The sequence below is a fragment of the Fulmarus glacialis genome, unplaced genomic scaffold (genome assembly GCF_000690835.1).
Source record: "Fulmarus glacialis isolate BGI_N327 unplaced genomic scaffold, ASM69083v1 scaffold20395, whole genome shotgun sequence".
Classification (NCBI taxonomy): Eukaryota; Metazoa; Chordata; class Aves; order Procellariiformes; family Procellariidae; genus Fulmarus; species Fulmarus glacialis.
Window position 1 is genome coordinate 6,285 of NW_009215211.1, and position 25,824 is coordinate 32,108.

General features: G+C 38.6%; 1 protein-coding gene across 1 annotated transcript; it reads right to left on the reverse strand.

Annotated features, from left to right (window-relative positions):
• Window positions 1–512: 512 nt before the first annotated feature.
• On the reverse strand, window positions 513–25,824 carry ACSBG1 (acyl-CoA synthetase bubblegum family member 1). Its single transcript, XM_009578872.1, has 13 exons — window positions 25,675–25,824; window positions 17,684–17,901; window positions 16,782–16,870; window positions 15,862–15,982; window positions 13,847–13,927; window positions 10,851–11,000; window positions 8,358–8,534; window positions 7,659–7,840; window positions 6,361–6,594; window positions 5,558–5,775; window positions 2,814–2,953; window positions 1,519–1,765; window positions 513–826 (listed from the first exon to the last, which is right to left on the reverse strand). The coding sequence occupies exons 2-13, from the start codon at window positions 17,813–17,815 to the stop codon at window positions 750–752; spliced, it is 1,848 nt and encodes a 615-aa protein (XP_009577167.1). The 5' UTR covers window positions 17,816–17,901; window positions 25,675–25,824; the 3' UTR covers window positions 513–749.

A 25,824-nucleotide genomic window follows, 5' to 3' on the forward strand; every position in this document is an offset into this window, starting at 1 on the left:
TTTTAAAGAAGTTTCTGTTCTACATAGCACTTTAATGTGAGAGCTCCTGCATTTGCTACTTGTGTCTTTCAATCTCAGGGAGCTATTCCCCCAACTTTTTTGATTATTCACTTTTAGGAGAAATAGTAATGCTTATTTCAACATGAATTTAAGAAATGACAAGCTGCTGCTTTCACAAGAGTCTGAATTCTAGCCACTGTAAAAATGGAAGAGGAGTGTCTTAAGGTTTGGAAATGTTGTGTTAGTGAACAAAAATAAACTCATCTCTGGGAGGGAAAAAACCAGCCCTTTTGATTTTTCTTTTTTTTTTTTAAAAAAAGTGTTATAAGTGTTATAAGTTTCACTAAGCAGTCCTGCTAACTACTGATCTACCAAAATGTATCATGAGCGACAGGCAACCTCCTGTAGAAAAGAAAAAAAAAAAACGGAAGATCACTGTATAAAAAATTTTCCGTTTCAGTCTAGCAGAATTAATTAGTTATACCCGCTTTATACAACACAAGAGGATGCTTTTAATCTTAATCAATTAGGGCATAAAGTAAAAACAATATTAGAAAACAGACACTGTGTAGATACTTCTGTAAGAAGAGGACAAACTATCAGGAACAACTAAATTGACACAGCAGTTTTCTAGGGGTTCATTTCAATACACTACAAAACCAAAACAAGCATAATCTTCGTTAATGCTTTTGATTAAGAAATACTTTCTTTAGCTCACAGATCTTCTTAATGCTTGGGTGAAAGACTTCTTATTCCTCATAGAAGGAGTCTACTTCATTTCTGTATTTCTCGAGCACGGTGAGCCGTTTTAACTTCATTGTTGGACCTTAAAAGAGGGTGTTAGTCACAATAGCAGAAATAGGAACAAAAATTCCTACTCAGTTTGAGCTTTGGTTCCTAAGATTTTCTATTGAAGAGCCTGTTTGGAAGAACATCTCCCACTCTAAGTGTAGATACCTGCTAAAAGTGAGAAGCAAGCGTGGTATCTAAGGTTGCCTCCACATAAGCATGAGGACTTCAAATGGAGCTGCAGATAAGAGGGTGATGACTGACTAGTACTACTTTTTTCATTAAAAATAATTAAAAGGATGATGTTTTTGAAAGCTTTTAAACAATTCCCTGTTTATTCAAAGAGCCTGGTAATGTGCTTGGGGCTCTGTTGTCAGGCTTTCATTGTCTTGCTTCTCTCTTTTTTTTTTAAACGAGAAATTTTCAGTATTATTACTGGAAGTTATTAATTCTGTAATGCACAAGGAATTAACCAGAATTGATTGTTTAATTGCCCAAAGCAATCTGAAATTTAACTATAGAGCTGTACTTAAAAATGAGCACAGATTGTTATATATGTATGCAGCAAAAACTCCGATTTTTGTATTCTTTAACACATGCTGCATAACGTTTTTTTCCTTTCCCTCTAGTGGCTGTACTCAGAATTTGGCATACAAAACTATTTGAATACTCTTCAATCAGCAGCCTCTTTACTGTGTGTATACCTCAATATAAATCAGTAAATCTTACCTAGTTCTCCCCCAGAAATGGAAAAATCTCTTGGCAGGACTATCCATTTTTGAATACAATGAACTCTATTAGTAGCGTTCATGTTGACTTTGTTGATTCCCTCCTGAATGGCCTGGTAGATTGCCTGGTCTCTTGTAGCTACAATCTCTGATACCTTAGTGGCTTTACTACCAGTCTTCTGGCAGAAGTCTCTAGCTTGTTCAGTGAGAATGTCAGTGGGATCAGATGTATCTGGGTCCAGCACGCACTAAAACATCAAATTAAGTGAATCATCAAATGCTCACTCTTGCAAGGCATTAAATGTTTCTCTGATCAGGTCCTCCCCGACTCCTAAGAATCAAGAAGGCTCAGCATCAACACCCAAACATTCTGTAAGCCTTAAAAAGCAGAAATACCTACAGATGATAGTGCTTTTCTTTCCACTTGGCTACCAAATGCAAATATTTTTGGTTTATATGCAGATGACATGAACAAACTTAAAACATGTCAATGAATCGGGCAATGAAGTCCATCTATAGACCTTGAATTTCTACCATATTTTCCAAATTACTCCACTGTTACAGGGGAACATTTAGCTCATCATTAAATTGAATTACGGTGGTGTAATGTAAAAAGCTTGAGATAGAAGCATTCTTTGAAGTTAGACTTCTTAAATTAGTATTTCTATCGTACCTGTAGATAAGGAGTATCAGTCATAGAGATAAACAACTTGAGAAAAACTAAAGGGTCATTCACTATGTATGTACACAGAACATGAAGTGCAAATGTTTTAGAAAAAAGTGATTTCTTAATTGAAGCATATGCCACAGCAAAGCTATTATTTTGTTCTACAGTCATCCTTCTTGTGCTATATGAACAGAACAAATTGTAGAGAAATGTTTCTGTTGGAAAGTCTGCTTCTGTTGGAAAGTTTCTGTTAGAAACTGTTTTTTGCCCGTAACAGAAACATTTGTTGTCTTTGCTTGTCTGTAAGAATAAAAGCTATTATTGTGCTCTGTTACAGAGACTTCTCATTTTTTCAACACTTCTTAATTAAAAATTTGCATTTAAATTAAAAAATGTCTTATTATATGTATAGGAGAAACAGCAGTAAACACGTAGATGTTTAGCAGGTCATGTAATCATAAGAAGTTTAGACCATCAGGATTTGGTGTGTAGTTGCTATGTATTTTTTTTTTCCCCACTGATGTCCTTCTATCTAATTTTGGGTCTTTTTACAAACGGGTCAAAATTCTTCTGGTTTGGGTAGATGCAGGTGTATAATTTCACTGAAAGCAGTATTAAAACTGGTGTACCTTTAGGGTCAGCAACATTGACAAAAACTTCTTTTTATCTCCAATCACCATAGCATTACTAACAATTGGGAGTTCTTTTTTAACAGCATCTTCAATTGGAATTGGAGGCACGTTTTCACCTCCAGCTGTAATAATCAAATCTAGACAAAAAAGAAAGGCTATTAGTTGAATTCAAATAAATTCCAAAGATCAGGTTAATGTCTGGATCGACCCATTTTTATTCTGAAAAATAAAATATTTATTTATTTATAAAGAATAAGAGAGATTTTTTCTAAAGATAATGTTTTCAGAGAGAACAAAGCCTATTAATTAATTATCTTCAAAATAAAAATGCTAATGTTTTTCAAATATGTGCTCAAGTTCTCAGTTCTCCCTCAGTATAACATATTTGCTCCAGATAATTTTTACATAACCCAGAAACAGGTTAGTTATTCTCAAGGCACTCTTGCACCATCTGGAATTTTTCTGTGAGCAATCATCTCTTCCAAATTAGCATCGGATTCACTCTCTATTTTACTGTTGCTACCTCAACAAAAAGCAAGTTCATTGTTAACATCATGATTAAAACTAATTCTTAAAGCCACCAAGAGGGGTCAGACAAAAACAAGTTACTACTGCAGGAAGGGTCCATAAAAGCAACATGGAAAGAAGGGAGAGAGGAGTGTGAGGAGGGAGAAGTCAAGATCTTAAGAGAAGTCGTCTGCAGTGCAAGTAGTGATTCCTGCCCTCCTTTTGACATGAGGGGAATATCATGACAGACTGGAATCGTAATATTTTTAAGGTTTGTAAACAATGGTAGTGATACCTTATTCTACTGATAAAGGAATGTGCATATTTATTTAAATGCATTCATTCTGAAATATAATACATATATTCATTGGAATTATTACAAATTTGAGTATTATCTAAGTAAATTCCAACTCTTTGCTTTCATTACACTGGTGACTTCTCACCGTCCTCAAATAATAGTCTTTGCAGCATTTCAGAACATGCTTCAACAAATAATGCAGACAAATGGTATACCAGTCCTTTGTGTAATAATGCAGCTGATTGTATGTATTAAGGATCAGGTTTGGTACCTGATTCCCTGCCAGCGGTAACAGCGATACACTTGAAGAACTTGGATGCAATCAAGGGAATACAGCACCCTTCCAGCATTCACAGGTTTGGGCCCTACCATCTCTACCGCTCCATAAGAACTATGATGAGAAATAGCTTCCAGTCTATACTCAACCTTCTGGTATGGAATAGGCATTGATCTTATAACTATAAAAGTTATTTCTCTCCCTAGTCAACACACTGCACACATTTGAGGAAGCACAAGTACTCTTTACAGAATGAGAGACTTCTGTCAAGCCACAGATACATAGCAAAGTTAGTTGTGCATCCAAACTTGTCTAGGTCTATGTTTTCCTTTAATTCCCCCCTCCTTTTGCCATAGTCCTGTTTTTGTCCTAGATCCTCTACCAATCTCTCTGGTACTTAGTTTTCTGTTGTCCAAGATGTCAGCTTTTTCCCAGCTGATCCAGACAACTGTAATAATTGTAACAACTTTTTCCACACCTCTACAAATACCTTCTATGGGCTTCTCTAGCTACATCTTTGTGCTTTGCAGCTAATGAGTGCTAAAACTTGTAAGACCCACAGAACCAAAGGAAGAAGTCCTGTTTCAGTCACTAGAAGAAAAGCTTCTTTACTACCTTCTATTAGATTTTACCTTATTTGGACTCGGATTTAAAACTTTAATGAAACTGGACAGACACTTATTTTATCCCAGATGGTGTACCTGTCCTGTAACTTAGAGTAATTGTTATTAGTTCAGCAATCAAGAAAGATGTAAGTGAAATGCAGATGTTATGACAGAATGAGACTAGGAGTTGCTAACTGCTATGCTAAAGGAAAATGAATCAGACAAGAAAGCAAGTTAAAATCAAGATGCTGCATTTGGTGCAGACTATTCATAGTACATACTTAAGTCCTAATTCCTAACAGGACACTATGTCACCCTATGACAAATTCACTCATCTGTGTTATTTCCCTAGTGATTCATCATATATTCTAAGATGATAGTTACTTAATTTTTAAATCTTCTTCAGTTACATCTCGACTGTGACCAATCCCACTCTCTGAATATGTATTGTGGAAAAAAGCTTCCAAGTAAGAGTGACCAGTCTTACTCATGTGAGACTTCAAGCTATGTACTGTAATAATACCTAGGTTTATTGCTTTAGCTTTAACTTTCCCTTCTGCTCTCAAGCTTCAATATTAGTCTCTGCAAACACATCGCCTAAGGCATCCGAGGAACCTAGCTCTGACCTACAGCAACAACTTTTATATAACAGAGTGTGTCTCTCGACTCTGTCTAAACATTCTAATGTGCAATTAAGACAATTTAGCAAGATCCAAAGGGAGACTGGACAGCTTAATGGATCACTAGAATTGAAGAAAAACACATGAAACCTGCATTATTATTTTATACTAATAATTGTAATTAATACCAAATAGAATTCTGGGAAATAAAAAGCCTCATTGTAGGAACTGAATCATGTCCACCTATTACAGACTAGAGGGAAACCTTTCCTCTAGGCAAAGGGCACACCATGGTTTCCTCACAGAAAGTTTATTTTATCTTCCCATTAGGTCAATGCTGCTGGCATTAGAGGAAAGACACTTAATTAAATGGGCCACATCTGACATGTGACTGAACAGTTACCATAAACATGGAGCAAGATTTTGCTTATTACCTTTAATTCTTCCAGTGACATAGAGAAAGCCATCCTTGTCTAGTTTTCCTAAATCTCCAGAATGCAGCCACCCATCCTCATCAAAGGCTTCTTTTGTTTTGTCTTCCATATTTAAATAACCCATGAAAACAGTCCTTCCCCAGAAACAGATTTCTCCATTGCCTTCTGTATCTTCGTCCACCAATTTCACTCTGCAGCCAGGTACTGGTTTACCACAGCTATCAGAGAAGAGCACAAAAAAAACCACATGGAGCACAGAAATATTAAACATAATACTGATAAGACGTCTAACACACCAAATCCCTGAACCTATCAAAATATTAGTGACTGTAAATAACAACCTGCTGTAATTGTTTGAAAGCTATGGAATATTAATTCACTAGGGCAGATACGTTTGAGTATCTAAGCACTTTTTGGCTGTCTACCTTGCCCTGTGCTTCCTGGTTTTTTTCCCTCTGTACCTTCAGGCATACAAACACTTTTGTATTTGAGATCTTGCATTTTGAAAGCTACCCTACTGTGGGCCAGGGCAAGGATATACGTCAGATTTAGTAACTGTGTTCTGCATATAATGCTGTAGATCACTCGGTGCTCTTGGCAGGGCATGCTACGGAGGCAATGTGTTCAGCTTCTGACCTGGAAGTTATTTTGCCTCCCAAAGTCACAACAGAGTGGCAATGCATTGAGAGAAAATAAAATAACCAATAAGATCTTTGTTGAACCTTAGTAAATACTCTTCTCATAGATATAATGAAACACACCACATTATTAAAAAAAAAAAAAAAAAAAAAGAGTAAAGTTACCTGTGCTGCCTGTAATTATAGGGCCCAGATAGGCAATGTGGGCCTGTGGTCTCACTCATCCCATACGCCTCATACAGGGTGATGTTCAGACCCAAGAAGAAATACAGTGTTTCTGTATTGAGAGGAGCAGCACCAGAAAAGTGCTTCTGACAGGAAGAAAAACCCAGTGCATTGCGTATTTTTGCAAGCACTAAGTAGTCTGCTAACCTTGTCCAGAACTGCTTTAAATCACTGCTGAGTACAAAACACACAAGAGAAGACGACAGTAAGTCAGAGCAACCTTTGAAATTTCCAAAACAGTATCAGACATAAATTTTGTTTAGAGATATATTTGCCGTTTGGTTTTTGGTGTTCACAGAAGTTACATCAGTAAGAACAGGTTACGTATTTGTCCTTTTTTCATTTATTCAGTATCTTTCATTGCTAGTGAACTTTAACTCTTGAGATGTCTGAATACTGAAAATACATGAAGAATCTATAAAAACGTATTGTATAAAACAAGGCTTTTATATTCCCGATTCTTTATCAGTTAAATGTGTCTCTGAGAACTTATACCACTAAAATCTGAAATTTGCAGGACCTATCTGAGAAGCTGAATGATCAGACAAGCAAAGCAGTATCACTGCACGATCTTTTGGAATACCATTTTCTGTAAGCAATTTCACACTTCATTGTGTCACGCTTTAAAGAACTTTGGAACAGGAAAGAATTGTGAATTAAGTTAATATTTGAATCTATACAACATTCTTTATCTGAGAAATCTTATGGGTAAAAACATCAATGTTATTCAGAACAGAGATAACGTACTTAGAGCTCAGAGAATTCGCAGGGGGTGTCCCTGAGTTTCTGTGTTGAGATGAGATGTTCTTACTCACATGGTGCATACCCCAGACTCTCATGAGCCAGTCTGTCTGGGCTGTCCCCCAGAATTTCCCCCCTCTCATACACCTCCTCCAAATTCATGCCCTTTCCTCACACCAGTAACTAGCACTTGCACAGTCACAAGGTGCACTGCATCAGGGAGCTCTCCCAGCTGAAAACTAACTGTTCAATTCACAGAAGACACAGAGTTGGGAGACATGTCAGTGGGAGTATGTTCTCAGGGAGGATGGAGGGACACTTTTAAGTGTCACCTGTGTTTAAGATCAGCCTACTGTAATCGATAACTATACCCTCCCTCTTGCATTATATTTGCTGCGTTGCCAGGCCAAATTTTACCCATTTACACTTAGAGTCTCACTGATGCTTCATAGTTTATTACAAGCAGATAGCTACTTTCAGGTTGACGGAATACATACCTGCTTGAGCAGTTTAGGTTTCTCTCTAAGCTAAGTGACATAGCCCATGACAGGATTTTCTTCTTCATAAATCCTGACTGAGCAGAAGCATCCTTTAATTTCTCCATGATTTTCTCCCATACTCGAGGAACTCCCATATGAGATGTTGGCTGCACTTCTTTTAGCGTGTTGATCAAGCTGCCCTGTTAAAATCATTAAATCATTTCAAAACATTGCAAAAGGTCCACAGCAGTGATAAAGAGGTTTGGTGATGCAGTCTGCATCTTGCAATGCTAACATGTAGAACATCACTAAACATGCAGGATATAAAGCAGGACTGCTCAACCTACTTCAGTCAGACATACGCACTAACATGTGCCAGCTCTGACACATCGGGGGAAGTATGTATACAAGAAGGAAAACGCACCAGTGGTTTAGTTCCTTCTGCCTCCCTTTCCTCCAAAAATTGCTTATACTGCTTTTGCTTTAGATGTGTATTTTTCTGCCTTAATAGAAGCTTATGGATCTGGATTATACATTTTAATTGGAGCCTAGAGCACTGGATCACAAGTCTAATGGATTTTACTTTTCCATAATTCTTACAACAATGGACTCTCAATCTTCATCTTCTGCACCTCTTCAATGATCACATTCTCTCCCTGGGATGTTTTCTAAGAGGAAGAAGCGCAAGCTTAATTAGGTGCAATACAAGACAGATACCTTCAGAGCATCTGGCTCAGCAAAGTAAACTTGCTCTCCCCATTTGATTCCAGTCCACAGGTCATATATCTGCGCAGCTATGTGGCTGAGTGGGAGATAACTGACTATAGACTCCTGTTGGACCTCTGCAGGTTGCATATCTCCTGCTCTGCTGCAATGTGCTGATGTCCAAGTTATCTGTTTAAATAAATAATAAAACACATTAGGTATGGTGTGGTTTGTTTGTTTGTTTTTTTAAACACAAATTAAGGATCCCCACGCTATGCTAATGTAACTATGAAGAGCCTGTGCTCACAGAAATTGCTGAAGACATTGCAATCTTTGACAACACACCAGACTGTCAATTCCCTGGGGGACACTCAGTCGAAAGCAAGATGAATTTAGCAGCAACATAGACTTGCAGATAACATAAGTAAATGCAGTCCTTCTGCTGCCTGAACACTACCAACTCCCCACGCCCTAGTGACACACTGAGCAGGGCAGCCATGGGCTGGATAGACAAGGAGTAAATTGATCTGCCCTTTCTTTTGCAACTCTCCTGCTGTGCATACTTTCTATCAAGCTGGCACTTTTCACCAGTGCTATGTCTCTATGTTTACCTGAAAAAGAACAGGAAGTAGTCAGTGACCAGTGAGCTCACAAGACAGTTTAGTAACAACAACGAGCTCATTGTCTTGTATTGATCACCTGGCTAAGCACTAATGAGGAAGATAGCAGCTGTATACTGCTCCTCTGGAAGCCTCTGGGATATTCACCACGGTGGTTCACAAGTGACACTCCCACACACGCACACCCCGCACCATGAGCAGCACTGCGTGCATAAATATTTTTGAAGATGTGCTGCCTGACTTCTTAGTGAAACTCTATGATGCTTCCCCCTCTTCTTCCTAATTCCCCCTTTATCTCAGAAGATGCAGTTCAAAGATGCTAAATATGCATATCTTCATTATCAGAATATAGCATATAGAAGACCCACAAATATATCTGATGGTATTGGGGGGCAGGGAAGATCTATGTGCACAGCAAAAAAACCCCACCACGAAACGGAACAAAAGGAAACAGCTCTTTCTCAGAGGAGTCTGTAATCTAAAATGGGTAGGGCAGGACACAGAAATGACATTATTTAAGATGGCAGGGGAGAGATACAATCACAGTATGCTCCTGCCAGCTCCTTTTCTTTGTAATAAATTAGAAGGTACAAGTGTACGTTTGGTCTAAGGAAATACAGATTCTCAAGAGAGGTTTTTAAGGAGCAGCATCCTGTCAGGCCAGGCGACTCCAAGTTTAGATGGCAGCGTTGGACAAGTGGCTGTGGGAGACTTGCACAGCAGGCAGAATGGGATGTCTTTGAGATGCGGCTATATTGATTGCTTATCCTCCAAGCCTCACAGCACACAGGCACACTCACAGCAGATCTATGTGGGTGCATATGTGACTGACTCAGCATTGGTTTTGCACATGGACAGTGGCAAACATCTTTTGACTAAAGAAGGCAGCAGCACAGTTACAGGCAAGGCATGTTTTCCACCGTTCGCCAACATAAAAATAGTCTGTCTGTGATCAGCAGCCAGGAATAGTTTGGCAGCTAACATGGAAATGACACCAGACTCCTTTGCGATGGAAGAGCATAGGATTTACATCAGATCACTCTTTTTTTCTATCAAGTTCACTACGTTCTGTTTCCAGATACTACTTTACTGATTCCCTACATTTAGGTGAATTGCTCCTCACAGTGTGCATGTCTGCAATAGTTTCTGCATTATTTTAAGAGAAGAGGCCACAACTTAGACCAGCCCTTTCACAGATTGCCTATGTGTTCAGAAAGGCTCCCTACCATTTTCCACTCCCACTCAGCCACCTTAAAAAAAATTAAATACATAAAAACCCAAAACAGATTTTTGCTAGCAGACCTCTGAGGAAAGTCTTTTTTGCAAAAAACTTTGCTTTTCTCTATCACTGGAAAATTTTCTATTCACAACACTAGAGTTGTATTATCCTCCAGTGACAGATGTAGAAACCCAAGTCTAGGAATACAATAATGCCAAAGTAAAAAAAACACATTGACCCCCAGTTTTGATAAAATTTGCAAAAGCAGTCCATCAAGCTGTTTTGATAGTGGCTGGCTGATGTATATGATTTGTTTTAAGATTATCTGTGACATCACCTGAGAGACTTTTTGGCAATCTGTGAATTATATTTATGAAAATATGCATTATATGTCACAAGAAAACCAGTGAATAAAAAACTGATATTCATAACAAACTGTTCAACCTTGTGAAGTGCTAGTTTGAATGGAGTTTCATTCTTTACCATGCTTATACTTTACCAGAAACAGCTGACTGCATTTTGAATATTGCTTTGTGGTACGCTATCCATGTTGCAAAAGCAAAAGGATTTCAAGGCTCTAGTATGTACCAATCATTTCAAAACACAGGAGTAAACAGCCCCATACTTTGCTATTTTTATGCTAAAGGAAGAGCCCAAAGTACATACGTTGTCATGACTCAGCATGGCTCCTTTTGGCTTCCCAGTTGTTCCAGATGTGTATATTAGTACACAGCACTGATTTGGCTTTTGGGAGTTAATAATATCATCCAAAGTAGTATCAGATATGTCATCTCCCAACTCCAGAAACTCTTCCATCTAAAACATGTAACAGAAAATACAGGATATCAAATGGCTTCTTACAAGTGGGAAAGATGCAGTACCTTATCAGTCTCAAAAATGGCAGAAAACTTCAGTGCCTTGCTCTGAACGTGTTTCCAAGGCAAGTTTCGCCAGGTCTTGCCTATGTAAGAAGTATGATAAGACTAGCTGAGAACTTTATGTGCGAATTGCAAATAGGCTATCTAATATTGTGCTGCCATGAGTCTTGTCAGTGTCTAAGAAGGGAATGGTAATACTATTCCTCCTCCAAGATGGATACTATGGACAAGTCACAGAGGCTAAAATTCTGTTTCTATCTCACACTGTTAGAATGATTTTGGGTCTCATTTAAAGGAATCTGGATGTACTGTTTTTAAGTAAGAGTATACTTGTGACACTCCATCTATAATTCCTTCTCCTCTATATAAACACAAATATAAATATAAAGCAATTGGATGAAAGCTTCTTTGCAAAAGCATCATCATCTACATGTGTGAATGTTTGCCCAAATTATCTGCTATTTTATAGCAAACAGAGCATATGATGCTGGTCACAACTCCCATTCAAATTTGGCTCAATCTAGAATGAGCTAAACCTTTTATGATGCTGGACTTTTGTGCCACACAAATTGGCCCAGAAGAATGCTGAACCTGATCCTCTATGTTATATTGGTTGCTCCCAGATACTTCTATTGCACGCACCTGATATGCTGCTAAGTGTACCATTGATTTCAATGCTAATTGAAAACTAGGGTATAACAACATTTTTTTAAGAAAGTCAATAACCAAACTGACAGTTTCCCATTGGAATCAGATGATTCATACTATGCTACAGAACTGTGTTATTCAAATGCAAGATGCAGCACCTCCATTCTTCAATGATTTCTTGGAGATATATCTAGGACCACACAGCAGTAAAAGGGATGATGCGAACAACAGCAGAGGTAAAAAAGGAGAATGTGTGCTTGAGGGCGAGTTCATTGTCAGTGTGCCTCTGTCATTGCCAGTGTGCTATTAAGGTTACAGTAGTTAGCCTTTGTGGTACCTAGACATCCTTTTCTTGGGTGACAAGGCTGTCCTAAGGATTCTTCTAATTACCAGTCATCAGTTTTATACTATCTTCAAACAAACCACATCTCTGAAAAGAAAGGCAGTACAATGCACAGCGCTGTAGCAAGTAGAGGATTTGTCGCATGCTATCCCCTCCCACAAAACGTGGCTGCATCACTTTCCCTAGCTCCTGGAAAGTCTGGAGGTGTCAAGGATGTAATTGTTTCTATGTGACTTAGCAGCTGTTCCTGTTTTCCTGACCTTACTGTCTTCTCACACTAGAATGCGTTAATCACTGTGAATCTGTTGCCTAGGCTTTGTTTACTGAACAGTACCTGCAACAGAGAGTGTTCCCATTCCACAAAGGGTGAAAGGTACAAACAAACAGCCACACACACTACTGACTTTGCATTTGCCTTCTGGAAACATGCAGTGATCCATGTATTAGGGCTCTGTCCTTATTGCAGCAATTGCTCACTACACATTAGCTGTCAACTTGCAATACAAATCCCTTTTATCAAATGCCATGTGGTTCCAGTGGTTTGCTTTACATCAAACCTAATAAACAATCATTTCTGCCTTTGGTGATTTCTCCTTTAATCGACATAAACTACAGCAACTGTCAAGACACTCTCACAGCTACCCTTCTCCATTGAGAAAGTGTGTCCAACATGACACCTGAACAGGGGTGTTTTCAAATATATCAATTCTCAGGCATTTAGGCTTCAGCAACTGAATGTTGTTCCAGGATTAGTTGCTAGCACTTATTCCTTTTGCTAAGAAATATAAATAGTAATATCACCTTTGTATTAATTTTTTAATTGTACTGAGATGCAAGCATACTCTGTACCAGTACGTACAGTATTGTAACAGTAACTGTTTATTACTAACAGTTATATGCTATTCAACATAGCAAAAGACGACATGATTAAAACAAGTGCAGAAGATTTTTTCTTTTGTACCTAGTAACCCCCCAGATTATCAAAACTGCAAATATTTTAAAATATTTCTACACTGTCCACTCTTCATTAGTATCTTTTTTCCCCAGTTGAATTATTTCAGTCTAGAATCTCATAATCTGTAGTCCACTTAAAATGCTGATTTTTGTATTCTTACTACTTAATTATTTTCAATTATATTTTCAAAATATATTGAACAACACGTTTACAAAAATCTGTTCTGCTTAAAGTCCTCATATTTCTTAAATTAAAGGCTGGACTTTTGCCACTCAGAAATTTCTGATCCTGGTTTTGTCCCTTTTTCTGCTTTATTTTTACCATGTGATACGAAGATTCTATATATACTAAGAAAATGTGCTCCTCTGTGTAGTCCATAGTTATTTTTCTTCACTTGTTGCCTATCACCAGAAATATTTCGTGCAAACAAAATGCAACCATCATCTGTAAAAGTACAAGCAGCTTCATGTTCTTGGATCCAGTGTAAGTAACCACAATTCAGTCTTCACTAGGACCAGTGGACAACTTTTATTTTTAACAGTTTGAGAGTACACATTCCCACCTGAAGCCTATAGGTGTTGTGTTAATCCAGTCAAGTAAAAAGCCAGGAAGACACAAGACAGACAATTAAGCAAGGTAGCTCTAATTTTAAATGTCAAGTATCAAACATGAAGTTACAGGTAAATTAAACGGAAAAAGCTGATGAAGCTTTTGAATGTGTTTGCTGGAACACAGCAGTGCATTCTAAATGATAGACATTCCACAAATTAAACATAGTAGAAATTCATCAAATAAATAATACCCCATGAATTATAATTCCATTCTAACATTCACATACCGTATATAAATTTGGATGTCTTTCTGGAATGGAGTCCTTATATAGCACAACAGCTTTCAAGTGTGGCAAGCGATTCCAGATCTGTTGGATTGTTTTAAAACAAATTTATTATATATTATTATTCATATCTTGTGTGGGTTTTTTTCCACTAAAATATTGCCAAAACTGTAATGGCTAGACAGTCACAAGAAACATCCTGTTTCCCTCCACCCTCAAATATTTTCCCCTAAACTCACAATCAACTAGCTCAACAAGAGGGGAAGGGAAGGAAAAAAAAAGAGAAAGAAAAAAGAAAAAAAGAAAAAAAAAGGAGGGAAAAAAGAAGACGCTGCACAGTCTGCTCTAGGAAATTTGTTTTCAGTCAAAAGATTTTTAAAAATTACATCAGAAAAGGCTCCTCAGCATCCTTTCTCATAATGCACCAAAGGGCACATCAAGGAACAGTCTAGGTCAAGCTAGAAGCTGACCCTAACTGCTGTGGTTACCAACAAAGATAGAGGAAGTCCCTCAGCAAAAACTGTTGTTAAACTGCTAAAAAAGTGTTCTACCTTCTTAAAGAAAAAAAGGAAAGGAAGCCATATGCACATTTTAAGGATAAATAAAAATATAAAGCTGCAAGCTTACAGGCAGAGCGCAATGGCTGCTGCTTTCAGTAGCTCTTTCTCCGCTTTGCAAGGCCTGCAGAGAGCATTTATTTCACTGAACTTCGTGGGACCCAGTGCCTCATAGATGCCTTTGAATTAATCACATTCTGAACTGATTTGATCAATCTGCACTAACACAACAGCAGTGGCTTGACGGTAGCCATTATGTATATATTATTAGAAGGGTAATAATTGAAATGTTATGTTATTATTTCAGTCTTGGGTTCTTCCAGAAAAAAAAAGTTTCAAAAAAACCCTCAGCTGGAAAAAGCAGTGTTGGCCAGAGCTGTCTTTTCTTTTACTGGATAGAAATGTGTATGAATCAAATCCCTCGAGTTCTTCAATTTATATTCTTCTCTCCACGTTCATGACAGCATAGCCTGGTATTTAGTCAATGACACTGCAAAGCTTGTCTGACTGTATGTTTTTCCAGAATACTTATGAAAATCTCTTTTCCTCCAAATCACATATAAAACAAAACTACAAAATACAAAGCAATTAATGTATAACTTATATGAAATACATTTGGAAAAAATCCATGGATATTTTTTCTCTGGCAGGTACATGTTTTTGGCAGAAAACTCCACCATGGAGGGCTCCCCTGCTTCAGCAAACGGTGCAATTTGGTGCAAGTTTGACGACTCACCTCCAGCCACAGGCGTCCCTCAACATCTTACTGACATACAAGCCCTTCCAGGGAGCTGCCCTGTGCTCCTGTGCTCCTCCCTCAAGTCATGCAACAGGGATCTTTCTGTCAAGTTGGTCTTTCAATCTCGCACCCTTGCAGAAACCCACTCAAAGCTGCCAAACAGTTTTGTCAAAATTGTGACTGTTCAGTTAAAGGGTCTCCTCCTTTCTCACTAAAGTCTGTCTCATGTCAACCATCATGCTATCGAAGTGCAGTACACTCAACAGCCTTAATGGTTAATACTACAAGCAGGAAAAGATGACATTTTGGAAAGCGGAAATTCTGAACACTAACATCCTTAATATTTAAATGGAAGGTCTTTTCAAACTTGCATCATCCTAATCTCTTCCATTCAAGTGGTCTGTGTTTTTCCAAACATAATCAAGTGGTGACATTATAAACATGGGATCAAAATGTGGGTTTTTTTCCAGGTAAGTCTGCAGTGAACCAAGTAAGCTCTCAGCTGGAGAGAATCAGAACTGCTTAGACATGAGCCACAGACACTATAGAGAACAGAGCTGCAAGTTACCCAACAGCTCAAACACCAGATACCAGATTTCCAAATAAGAACACTCCCACGAAAGGTTTCATGATACAGATAGTGAATATGGTATTTGGGACCAATACAGTATCGAGAAATGGGAAAATTACGGCTTTTAAGTAACCATTCAGACACCTTGTACCTGCATTATTTTGTCCAGTTGTTTCCGATTTTCCACAACCATGATATTGGTTTTGCTGTCATGAGCAATGTAGTGGCAGGCCTCCGGAGAATTGGTTGTGTATATTCCTGTGACAATTCCTCTGTATCAAAAATGTAGGTATATATAAAAGAACATGTATTTATATACATACACACAGATATACATGCACTTAGTATCAAAAAAGAGAAAAATAATCAAAGATCAGATCAAAGCTGAAAGAGTATGAAGATGTGGAAGTAAACAGCAGCACAGCAGTCATGTTTGTTTCAAGTATTTAGATACACACGAATATCTCTGATACATGCACATTGCAAAAACTAATCTCCGAACTCTATTCAGTAGAAGATGCTGTAGGCTAGGATTCAGCATTTTAACCCACTTAAGGCTGCACAAGAGTTAGCTCAGGAAGTGGTAAAAAACCCACTATGTTCTGTTTCTGTTCAAGCTGCACAGAGATACCAATTTGAATTTCACTGGCACAGAAACAGCTTAAGAGGCAAAATCCAAATTGTATAAACAGGTGTCAGGACAGAAGGAATCAGGCTAGTTAGTATTTATCTGTCACTTCACCTACTTGAACATATCTTCCTGTAGACAGATAACATTAATATAAAACTGGGAGTCTCATCTGTTTCCCACATCTTCCAGTGATAAGATACTGTACAACAGCTTCTGTGTGAATGACACAGTTAAGCCCATAGCAAACAGGATCAATTTATGAGTGTCTGGACTATTTCAGATATACTGAAAGCTATGAGACTCCAGTAGGTCACTGAACATGCTAATCAGCTGCAGCACAACTTCCAAGATATGATACCAAATACTGATTTGCTACATTTCCAGACCTAGCAAAACAGAAATCCCCAAATCCCCCACAAAACCAACAAAAAAAATCTTACCCGGCAAAAACAGCTCCAACAGCTGAGATGAACCATTCTGGAGAATTAAATCCAAGGATTGCTACGCTGTGGAATTGTTCAAGACCAAGCTTAAAAACAATAAGCATAAGGTTATATAATATAGGCACACTGGAGAGAAACATATAGCATGAAACATACAAACAAATAAAAGCCATAGAAAGTTTTGATTTATTTATTATTTCGGTATTGATGAGACACATCCATGTACATCTCTCTGTTGATATCCATAGCAAAACCAGTATTTATCAGCAATTAACATGACCTAAACTTTCCACTACCTTCTCCTGTCTGGTGGAGCTCTGCTGTCCAGAAAGGCCCAAAACCCAGAAATTTTCAATATCAACAAGAGCATAACAAGTATTAATCTACCTTATGTTTAGAATGTTTTAAAATTTGTCTTTATCTCACCAAATTCATGACAGTACTGCTTTCATCTATTTTTCTTTTTTTTAATCTTAAGGCCTTATGCTGAGCTTTGTACCCATGCCCCAGTGAGACAGTGTAACACAGCAGCTCTTCACTTGCAGTCAAGTTCCCTTGACTCTTTGTTATCTCTTTGACCAAAACCAATTTTCATCATTATTATTTCAATAACGAATATGACTGCTGATCTTCAATTAATGAGAAAAGCCTCTTATATTGTAGGGTTTGGGGGGGAGGGGGGTGTTCTGTTTGGTGTGGGGTTTTTTGTTTTGGTTTTTAGGGGTTTTTTTGTTTGTTTGTTTGAAGAAAAGCCTCTTATATTGTGGGGTTTGGGGGGGAGGGGGCTGTTCTGTTTGGTGTGGGGGTTTTTTGTTTTGGTTTTTAGGGTTTTTTTTGTTTGTTTGTTTTTTAAGGAGACAAAGGGAGAAAAAGGAATTGGTTTTGTTTCTTGTACCTACCTTCAAGAAGCTCTTGGCCGCTTTCCTGGAGAAGCAATAATACTCTGAAAAAGTTATCTTCTCCCACTTTCCATTCTTTTTGCTGGCCAAAGCATGAAGCGATCCATATTTTTCTAGGCTCTCCTTGAACATCTGATGAACTGTTATGGGAGTCTGCGGACATGAGTTATCTATTCTCAGTCTGACTCTGCCATCAGCAAAGGAAGTCCACAGAGACTCTGGAAAGTAAAGCATTACATCAAGGTATTCTATCACTGAAAAATGCGATGTGACTGTGTACCAAAAGACAAGAGGATTAAATAAAGACTGCAGGACTAAGCACAACTCTGGCACTTCCCACCTTTTGAGAGAAGGGCTTTCCAATTTTATAGCTATCAAATATGCCATGCAGAAAGAGAAATCTTTATTTCTTACACTTTGTTCTGCGTCTCAAAAAAAGTGCCACCATATAGAATTATGCTGATCTTCTGTGTGTTACAGGCAGACCACCAGTTCCAGAAGAATTTGTTTGCCCATGCTCAGCCCTGCACAACCCACTATCCCTTGAGTTAATGGAATAACTGGTGAATCAAAAGGCTACAAAGATCTGAAAGATCTGAAACCTCTGTCCCTGTTCAGCATCCAAGCTCCTTTTGTTTGTCATAGCTCTTTCCTCCCTCCTTCCCCTCCAGCTGTTCTCCTTCATCCTGCCCCTGTTCCCCACCACTTCCCACAGTTTTTTTCCTTGGTCATCTGCCCTGTGTTCTAGTATGTATATCCACTCCACTCACTCCTGTCTTGCCCTATTTCCACATCATCTTTCACCTTCTTCTGCTCTTGCCTTCCTCACCCTGTCTTTCTACCATCCACTTTTTTCCCCCCCTATATTTTTCCTCCGCTTCCTGGACAGGACACAGAGCACCAGCTAATGTCACTTGGCTCTCACCACTGGTGCCAAGGACTGGGGGCAGCCCCTGGCATTCACAAGCAATGACTGTCTCAAAGATTCTACTTGGCTCTTGCAAACCCAGCAAGAAGGTGGCTGAGTATAAATACACTCCTTAGAGAATCGAGGGGTTAGTAAGTTGGCAAAATTTAGATGAATTCTCACAAGGAAGACAAAAAACCACTCACGACTCCCCTATCAAACAGTTAGTTCCCATACTTCTGAACAAAATAGTACAAGAACTTTTTAAGAACAACTTTTAATCCCTTAGATTTACTTTCATAAATGAAGAAATATTTTTAGCATAAACATAAAAAAAAAAAAATATTCTACAGAGAGCTGGTGGAAAATTTCAGACCAAAGAGCTTAGGTTCGTCAGAATTAAGAGTAACAGAAAATATGACTTTTTGAAGTTTCTGATACAAGTTAATAAGCACGATTGTCTTTTACTACACTTACAGAAAACAAAAACTGTAAAGAACGCTCAGCTAGTACCTATACTGCTTCCTGGTACTTCAGTGGCCAAAAAAAAGCAGTTCTGGAGTGTTCAAAAGTACAACATGCTCCACATCCCTCAAATGCTATTCCTCTAGTTGCTTCACAGAGGGCCTGGAAACTACCTCTCTGAGCATTTCTGGCAATATATGAACACATCAACCACAGCTGGATCCAGTGAGTGCTTTAGAACACACTTGCAGCCTCCCTCCAGTCAGGCTTGCAATCTGCACAGATAACCCGAAGCATAGCAAGCTATTGTAAGCTCACAAACGTACATAAAAACAAAAAAACAAAAACCAACTTTCTCTTGCAGCAAAAAAAGTTTCATTACTTAGCTGTATAGAAAAGCTCATTCATAATCAGCTGATAAAGTACAACTACTAAACTGAGAAATACCAAAACCAGTCTAGTTTGCTGCCAGTATTCTGCGAAACTATTTCTGAAGATTTCACTGCCCCATGCTATATTCTAGCATGTGCAGAGCTTTTTGAAAAAAAATTCATCTCCTCCCAGGTAAGGAGATAAACACCCTGGTGCAGAAAGTGAACTGAGCAGTCAAAGCTGTGATGTGTTTCAATCCAGGATTAATGTTCCTGACTCACATTATGTTCCATTCATGTTCCTGACTCACAGTCTTGCATTTCTTCTCTTGATAAACAGAAAGTAATAATGCCAGCAATAAATACAAATAAAGCTGCTTCATCTCCATGTGCCTTCATTTTCTCATGTGTAAACTGCATATAATGATTTTCAAAACATAGGTGTGGAGCTTTGCTTAGGTCAGTGGAGGAAGGGCATCATAAATCCAGACAGTTTAGAAAACAAGTAGCCATGAAGGATTCTAGGTAATAGACAGACAGACTTTATTAAAGTGCAAGCAGTGGCACCCCACAAATATTTTATAAGTAGTGAAGGCAAAGAAAGTGTTTCTGCACTTAACCCCAATCCTGGTGTGAAAAGGATGAGAGATAAGACCTGTCAGAGACAGAAGCTAATGTTAATCCAAATGCTTATTTTCTGCAGTGACACACCAAAGCCGAAAAACTCCGTATGATGTTCTAGCTTCTAAACCAACAAAGATGGCAGGGATGGCAGGTGTGGTTGGGCACAGGTGGGTGACTGCTCTGTTGAAAACAAAATCATACCATACAGAGCTAAAATACAACATTCTAAAACACTCTTGAAGAAAGAGTATCTCTCTTCAAGGTAACCGGAAATATTAACAACATTCCTACAATAACATTAAAAAAGTTGCATAACTACTACCTTTTCACTGCAGAAGTACAGTAGATAACAGAACAGTTTTCACAAAGAGTGAAAATCAATCAAATCATTGCAATATCTATACACAGAAACCAAAAGTGTACTTTGAAACTAGGTCTCCTTTTGCTTTTCCTTATACAGTTTTTTCTGGTGTCAAAAAGGCATCTGATTCATACCAAAGAACAGAATCAGTTCAGAGACTCAGCAAATCACCTTAATAATACAAAATATATATCACAAAGGAATATAAACTTGAACGCCCATTCAGTGTCTGTTCTTGCATGTATTTGCAGGTAGAACTTAAATCTAAAAACAGCTCCTGAATCTAGATAATAAGTCAAATAATTCTAAAGGTCTAACTATTCTGTCCCACAGAATTTGTAAAAACAGCAAAACATGAACTGTATCTTCTGCTGTCAGTTTGCCCAGGGATTTTGAGCAGAGGGCTCATTCTTCTAAGAGCCTGGGAAGGAATGCCTGGCTAAATACTGAATGAATTGATTATAAGCTTTGGGAAAAGCAAAATAGGTGCTCTGCCTCACTAGCATCTGAAAGTTAAACTGCAATGTCCAGGCTGGAAATTAACTCAGTACCACCCGAAACCAACGTAGAAATCAGAATAAAGATCCTTTAAATACTCTATTAGCGTTGCTACATTATACACCTTACATATTTATATTATGTAAATATACATTTACAGAGAGCATAAGAAAAAATAAAACAGCATTCCAGCTCAAAGTACTTAATGTCACTGAAAGTTCCCTATATGCAAGCAAAGAGGAATATTTGTTCCTCTCCTCTTTCTTCCAATAACTCCTGCTACCTACATTACACGTTGTACCCAAAACGCTTTTTCATTCACCAATATGTCACCCTGGCTTATGTCCTTCATATGAATTCACTGAAGGTCAGAGATGGTGAGAAAAGATTTACTCCTAAAGAAGACTATTTTGTCAGATAAAACAAAAAACGGCAGAGATTTTATTCAAGATAGCTATTCTTGACTGTCACTATTTGAGCCTCTTCAAGTGTTTTTTTTCCCCAAGTCATGCTCCTCCAAAGCCAAATTCCATGATCAGACTAAATTTTCCACAATTCATGTCTTTGCTGCTGAAGAAAGAGGTGGCTCAGAGTAGTCTCATACATACAGTGCATAACAGGATGACTGTACTGCAGTTCCTCTTAGGAATTACTCTAAGGACAGCTGTTGTAAATATTTTGGATTTTAGGTGTGCAGTTTTTCCACTAAAGTGTAAATTTTCAACAAGAAACTTTACAGGAGGAAAAAAAACAGCTCAAAACTTTGTTTACCACTTAAAAAACACTTTGAAAGTTTTCAGCTGATCTTTTACAATACAATCCTAGACTTGTAAACACATGTAAAAAAAAATTTACATGTGAATACTGATTTATAAAAGTACACTTGTTATTAAAATATTTTCTACCAAGTCTGAAATAATACACAACATAAACACATTACAATTTTTGTATTTTTATCAGCCAATTGTTATTCCTTCCCACCATGTATGACTGAACAGTTGTGATATGGTACAAGCTGTCTCTACCAGCCCAGATACCGAAAAATATTTTAAACAGACAAACAAATAGCAAGTCTGTATATTTTTTTTGCATGAATAATCAGTCTGGCTGAAACTGCTGGTCCTTTGGGATGTATGAAGGAAACTGTGTACTAGTTAAAAAAACAAAAAAGAAAAAAAAAAAAGAAATGCACTAATCCTACAGTTTAAAGCTAATAAATGAATGAAACCTTCTCTCTGCTCACTACCTGATCTGCAAGTATCCTGGTGACTGCCAGAATGGATCTGGGAATATAAATGAATTCTGATGTTTATGGAAGAACAACTCTGAGAGCCATATAAAATGCAAAAGAACCAAGGTTACATTTCAGACAGGTAAACAAACAGACAGGCTGATTGTAGAATAGCCCTGCTGCATGACCTGAGTAACTCCAAGTGATATTCCATAGATGTGCCCTGGCAAGCAGGAATTAAAACAGCAATTTAACTTCTGCTTGAAACTGATTCAGATTTAACTCACAAAACAGTATCTTGATTATATGCCAGTTCCTGCAAAACATCACTCTGCTCTAATGATGAGAGAAGGTATTCAGCCCTTTGCTGGAGGCGTTTCTGATGGACAGTCATCATCCCAGATTCCACAGCTATGATGCCATCACATTCTGCTGACAACACAAATACATCATTCCTCTTCTCGCCCATTATTTTTTAGTTTTCTTCAAGATGCCTGTGGCCCTGAAAGCCTAACTTCTTTTTAGTAAAAGCTGGAGCTGAGTACACACAGGCTGGAGTCTTGACAATGGTGTCAAACTTCCCCTTGTGCCAATGAACAGTTTAAACAGAAGTACAGAAGTTCTGAATTTCAAGTGAACCTCAATGTATCAGCCATAGTGATTCTTTAAAAAAAAAAATACAGAAACCAGCTTCTTGTTACTTGCCTTGCCCCTTGCCACAGCTGGGGGAGGAGGAGGGTTTTCTGCTATGTTGTCAATTTTCCACAATAAATAAGTAACTTTAAAATCTCGAACAGAAAAGACTGAATAAATAGCAGAAGTCTTTTTAAATTAGCCAAAACACACACAAATATTTCAGTTCATGGAAACTTGTACCTTTTCCATCGGAGGAAAAGGGAACATTTATGAATTGCAATAAAATATACTGCTCTTCACATCAGTAAACTACTACCAATGTGGACCAGAGAAATAAGATATCTTCCAAAGAATGCCTCTACAAATTGACGTGGAGGGAGTGGTGCATCAGGATGAGTACAAAATAAGCTTCATAACAATACTGACGCTTCTAAAACTGATTACGATGCACCAAAACGGAAGCGTGTGGAGGGTGTAATCAGGAGGAAACATCACTACAGAAACATTGCCCAGGCATGCAGGAATGAAAAGTCAAAACTCAGTTGGAATTGAAATTGGTGAGTGACGTGAAGAGCCACAAAAAGGGCTTCTACAGGTACGCTGGCAGTCAAAAGGAGAACCAAGGATATCATGGGCAACTTACTGACATAGGACATGAAAAGCGCTGATGTACTCAGTGCCTTCTTCACCTTGACCTTTACTGGCAAGACCAGGCTTCCTGGGTTTCAGTGCCTAGTGTCAGGTGAGAAGTTTTACCTACAACAGCAGAGGAAGATCAAAGGAGGGACCACTGACACAAACTGGATACATAGAAAAATGTCAATGGGCCCAGCCGGGATGCTTCAGAGTGTATACTGAGAGACCAGGCCAAAGTCATCGCAAGGCTGCTCCCCGTCATCTTTGAAAAAGCATGGCAATCTGGTAAGGTCCCCATGACAGGAAAAAGGCAAATGTCAAACCTGTCTTCGTCTGACAAGGGGAAAGGGAAAGAAAGAGGATTCAAATAACTGAAGGCCAGACTCACCTCAGTCCATGGAAAGGCTATAGAACAAACTCTCCTAGAAATCATTTTGAGCTATAAAATGGTGACTGAGACCAGCCAGAATGGGCAGATTTGATTTGGCCTTGGTAAATCCAACCCAACTGTCTTCCATGATGAGATGGCTAGCTCTGAGATGGGGAGAGCAGTGGCATGTTGTTTCCTTTCCTTTAACAAGGTCTTTAACAAGGTCTTGCCCAGCATCCTTGGAAGGTTTGGACCGGATGGAGTTGGAGTAACAGGTGGATAAAAAATTGGCAGGATAATTAGTCTTTGAGAACAGTGGTCAACATTTCTAAGTCTAGCTAGCAGTCAGTTACAAGTGACATTCTTCAGGGGTTAGTCCTGAGAACAATACTGTTTAATGACTGTATTATTGTCTTGGACAATAAAATGCACCCTCACCAGCTTCAAAGATGACACCAAACTTGAGGAATTGGCCAACATGCCAGAAGGCAGCACTGCCATTCAGATGGACCTCAGCAAGCTGGAGGAATGGGCTGACATAAACTTTGACAAGGATGAACGTAAGTCTTGCACTTGGGGTAGGATAACCCCATGCAACAGCACAGACTAAACGTCGGCTGGCTCAGCAGAAAAACCCCTGTGGTTCCTGGTGGACAAGTTGAATGTGAGTCAGCATTATGTCCCAGTAGAGATAAAGGCTAACTACATCCTGGGCTGCATTAGCAAGATGATAGCCAGAAGACCAAGGAAAGTGATTATTTCCCCCTACTCAGGACTCATGAGGGTGCATCTGAAGCAGTGTGAGCTTTGGAAGCCCCAGTGCAAGAGAGAGGTCCTAACAAATTGAAGCAAGCCCAGAAGAGGGACTCCCAGATGGTCAGGGGCCTGGAGCACACCATGGATGAGAAGCACACCTGGAGCTTCCATGTATGAGAAGCCCTTAAAGGAGCTAGGTTTCTTCAATCTGGAGAAGAGAAGACAAAGAATGAATCTAACTGCAGTCTGCCACACACTGGAGGGGGAGTGCTATAAAGAAGACAGATTCTTCTCAGAGGCACACGGCAAAAGAACAGGAGGCAATGGACATGAGCTGTAGCAAGGAAAATTTTTGCTAGATAAAGAAAAATAATTTCACAATGCAGGTGATTCAGCACAAGAAGAGAGACTGAGAGGCTGTGGAATCTCCATCCTTGGAGGTTTTCAAAACTCAGCTGAACAAAGCCACGAGCCCTCCTATGAGGGGAAAGCTGTTCTCCAGTGGTCTTTTCCAACATAAATTATTTTGCGATTCCATCAGTATAAAACCAGCATGAATGAGTTCTCTCTTAACTTTACACTGGTTTTAAGCCAATATAATGCTTGCTGCCAACAGTAAGGTTACTTTGGATTTACATATGCATTAGAAAAACCAAAATCTGGCCTGATTCCACAGGAATGAGCTTCTATATATTGGTGGAAAAGAATGGGGAAAAAATCCCAGAATAACCCACGGTCCTCATTAGGCAAATTTACTCCTGAGGTTGCAGAACATATCAATTATAAAATGAGAAAGACAGTTCTTCACAACTAGAAAACATCAGAATCTTCTTTTCTCTTGATATACAAAACAGACCCACTGCAACTAGACATTGAGCTTCCTTCTCCCAAAAGATTTTTGGGAGAAGTTTTTGACATTCAGGCTTTACTTTACCACTTAGCATCTGCATAGCTGTGTGATATTTCCAAGTCAAACACTGCTTCTCATTTAAATGGGTAACAAGTAGTGCCACAGATTCCCGAAGTCAAATAAAAGACAAAGGCTAACTTAAATTGTAAGCTCCTGATTCATCAACTTAGAAACATACCTAAACTCAAATAAAGGAACTGCTTAATTAAAATGGATGGGGTGTGACTTGTGTTTGCAGGAAAATTACGATGGAACAGCTGGAACGGCTTCTACCCTCAGTTGTTCACCTCACCTTTCTTCCAGAGGCTGTGGTCACCTCTGCAGGAGTGGCTGAATGGCATGTGCATTCCTTCCTGAGCACTGTGGTTTACAGCCC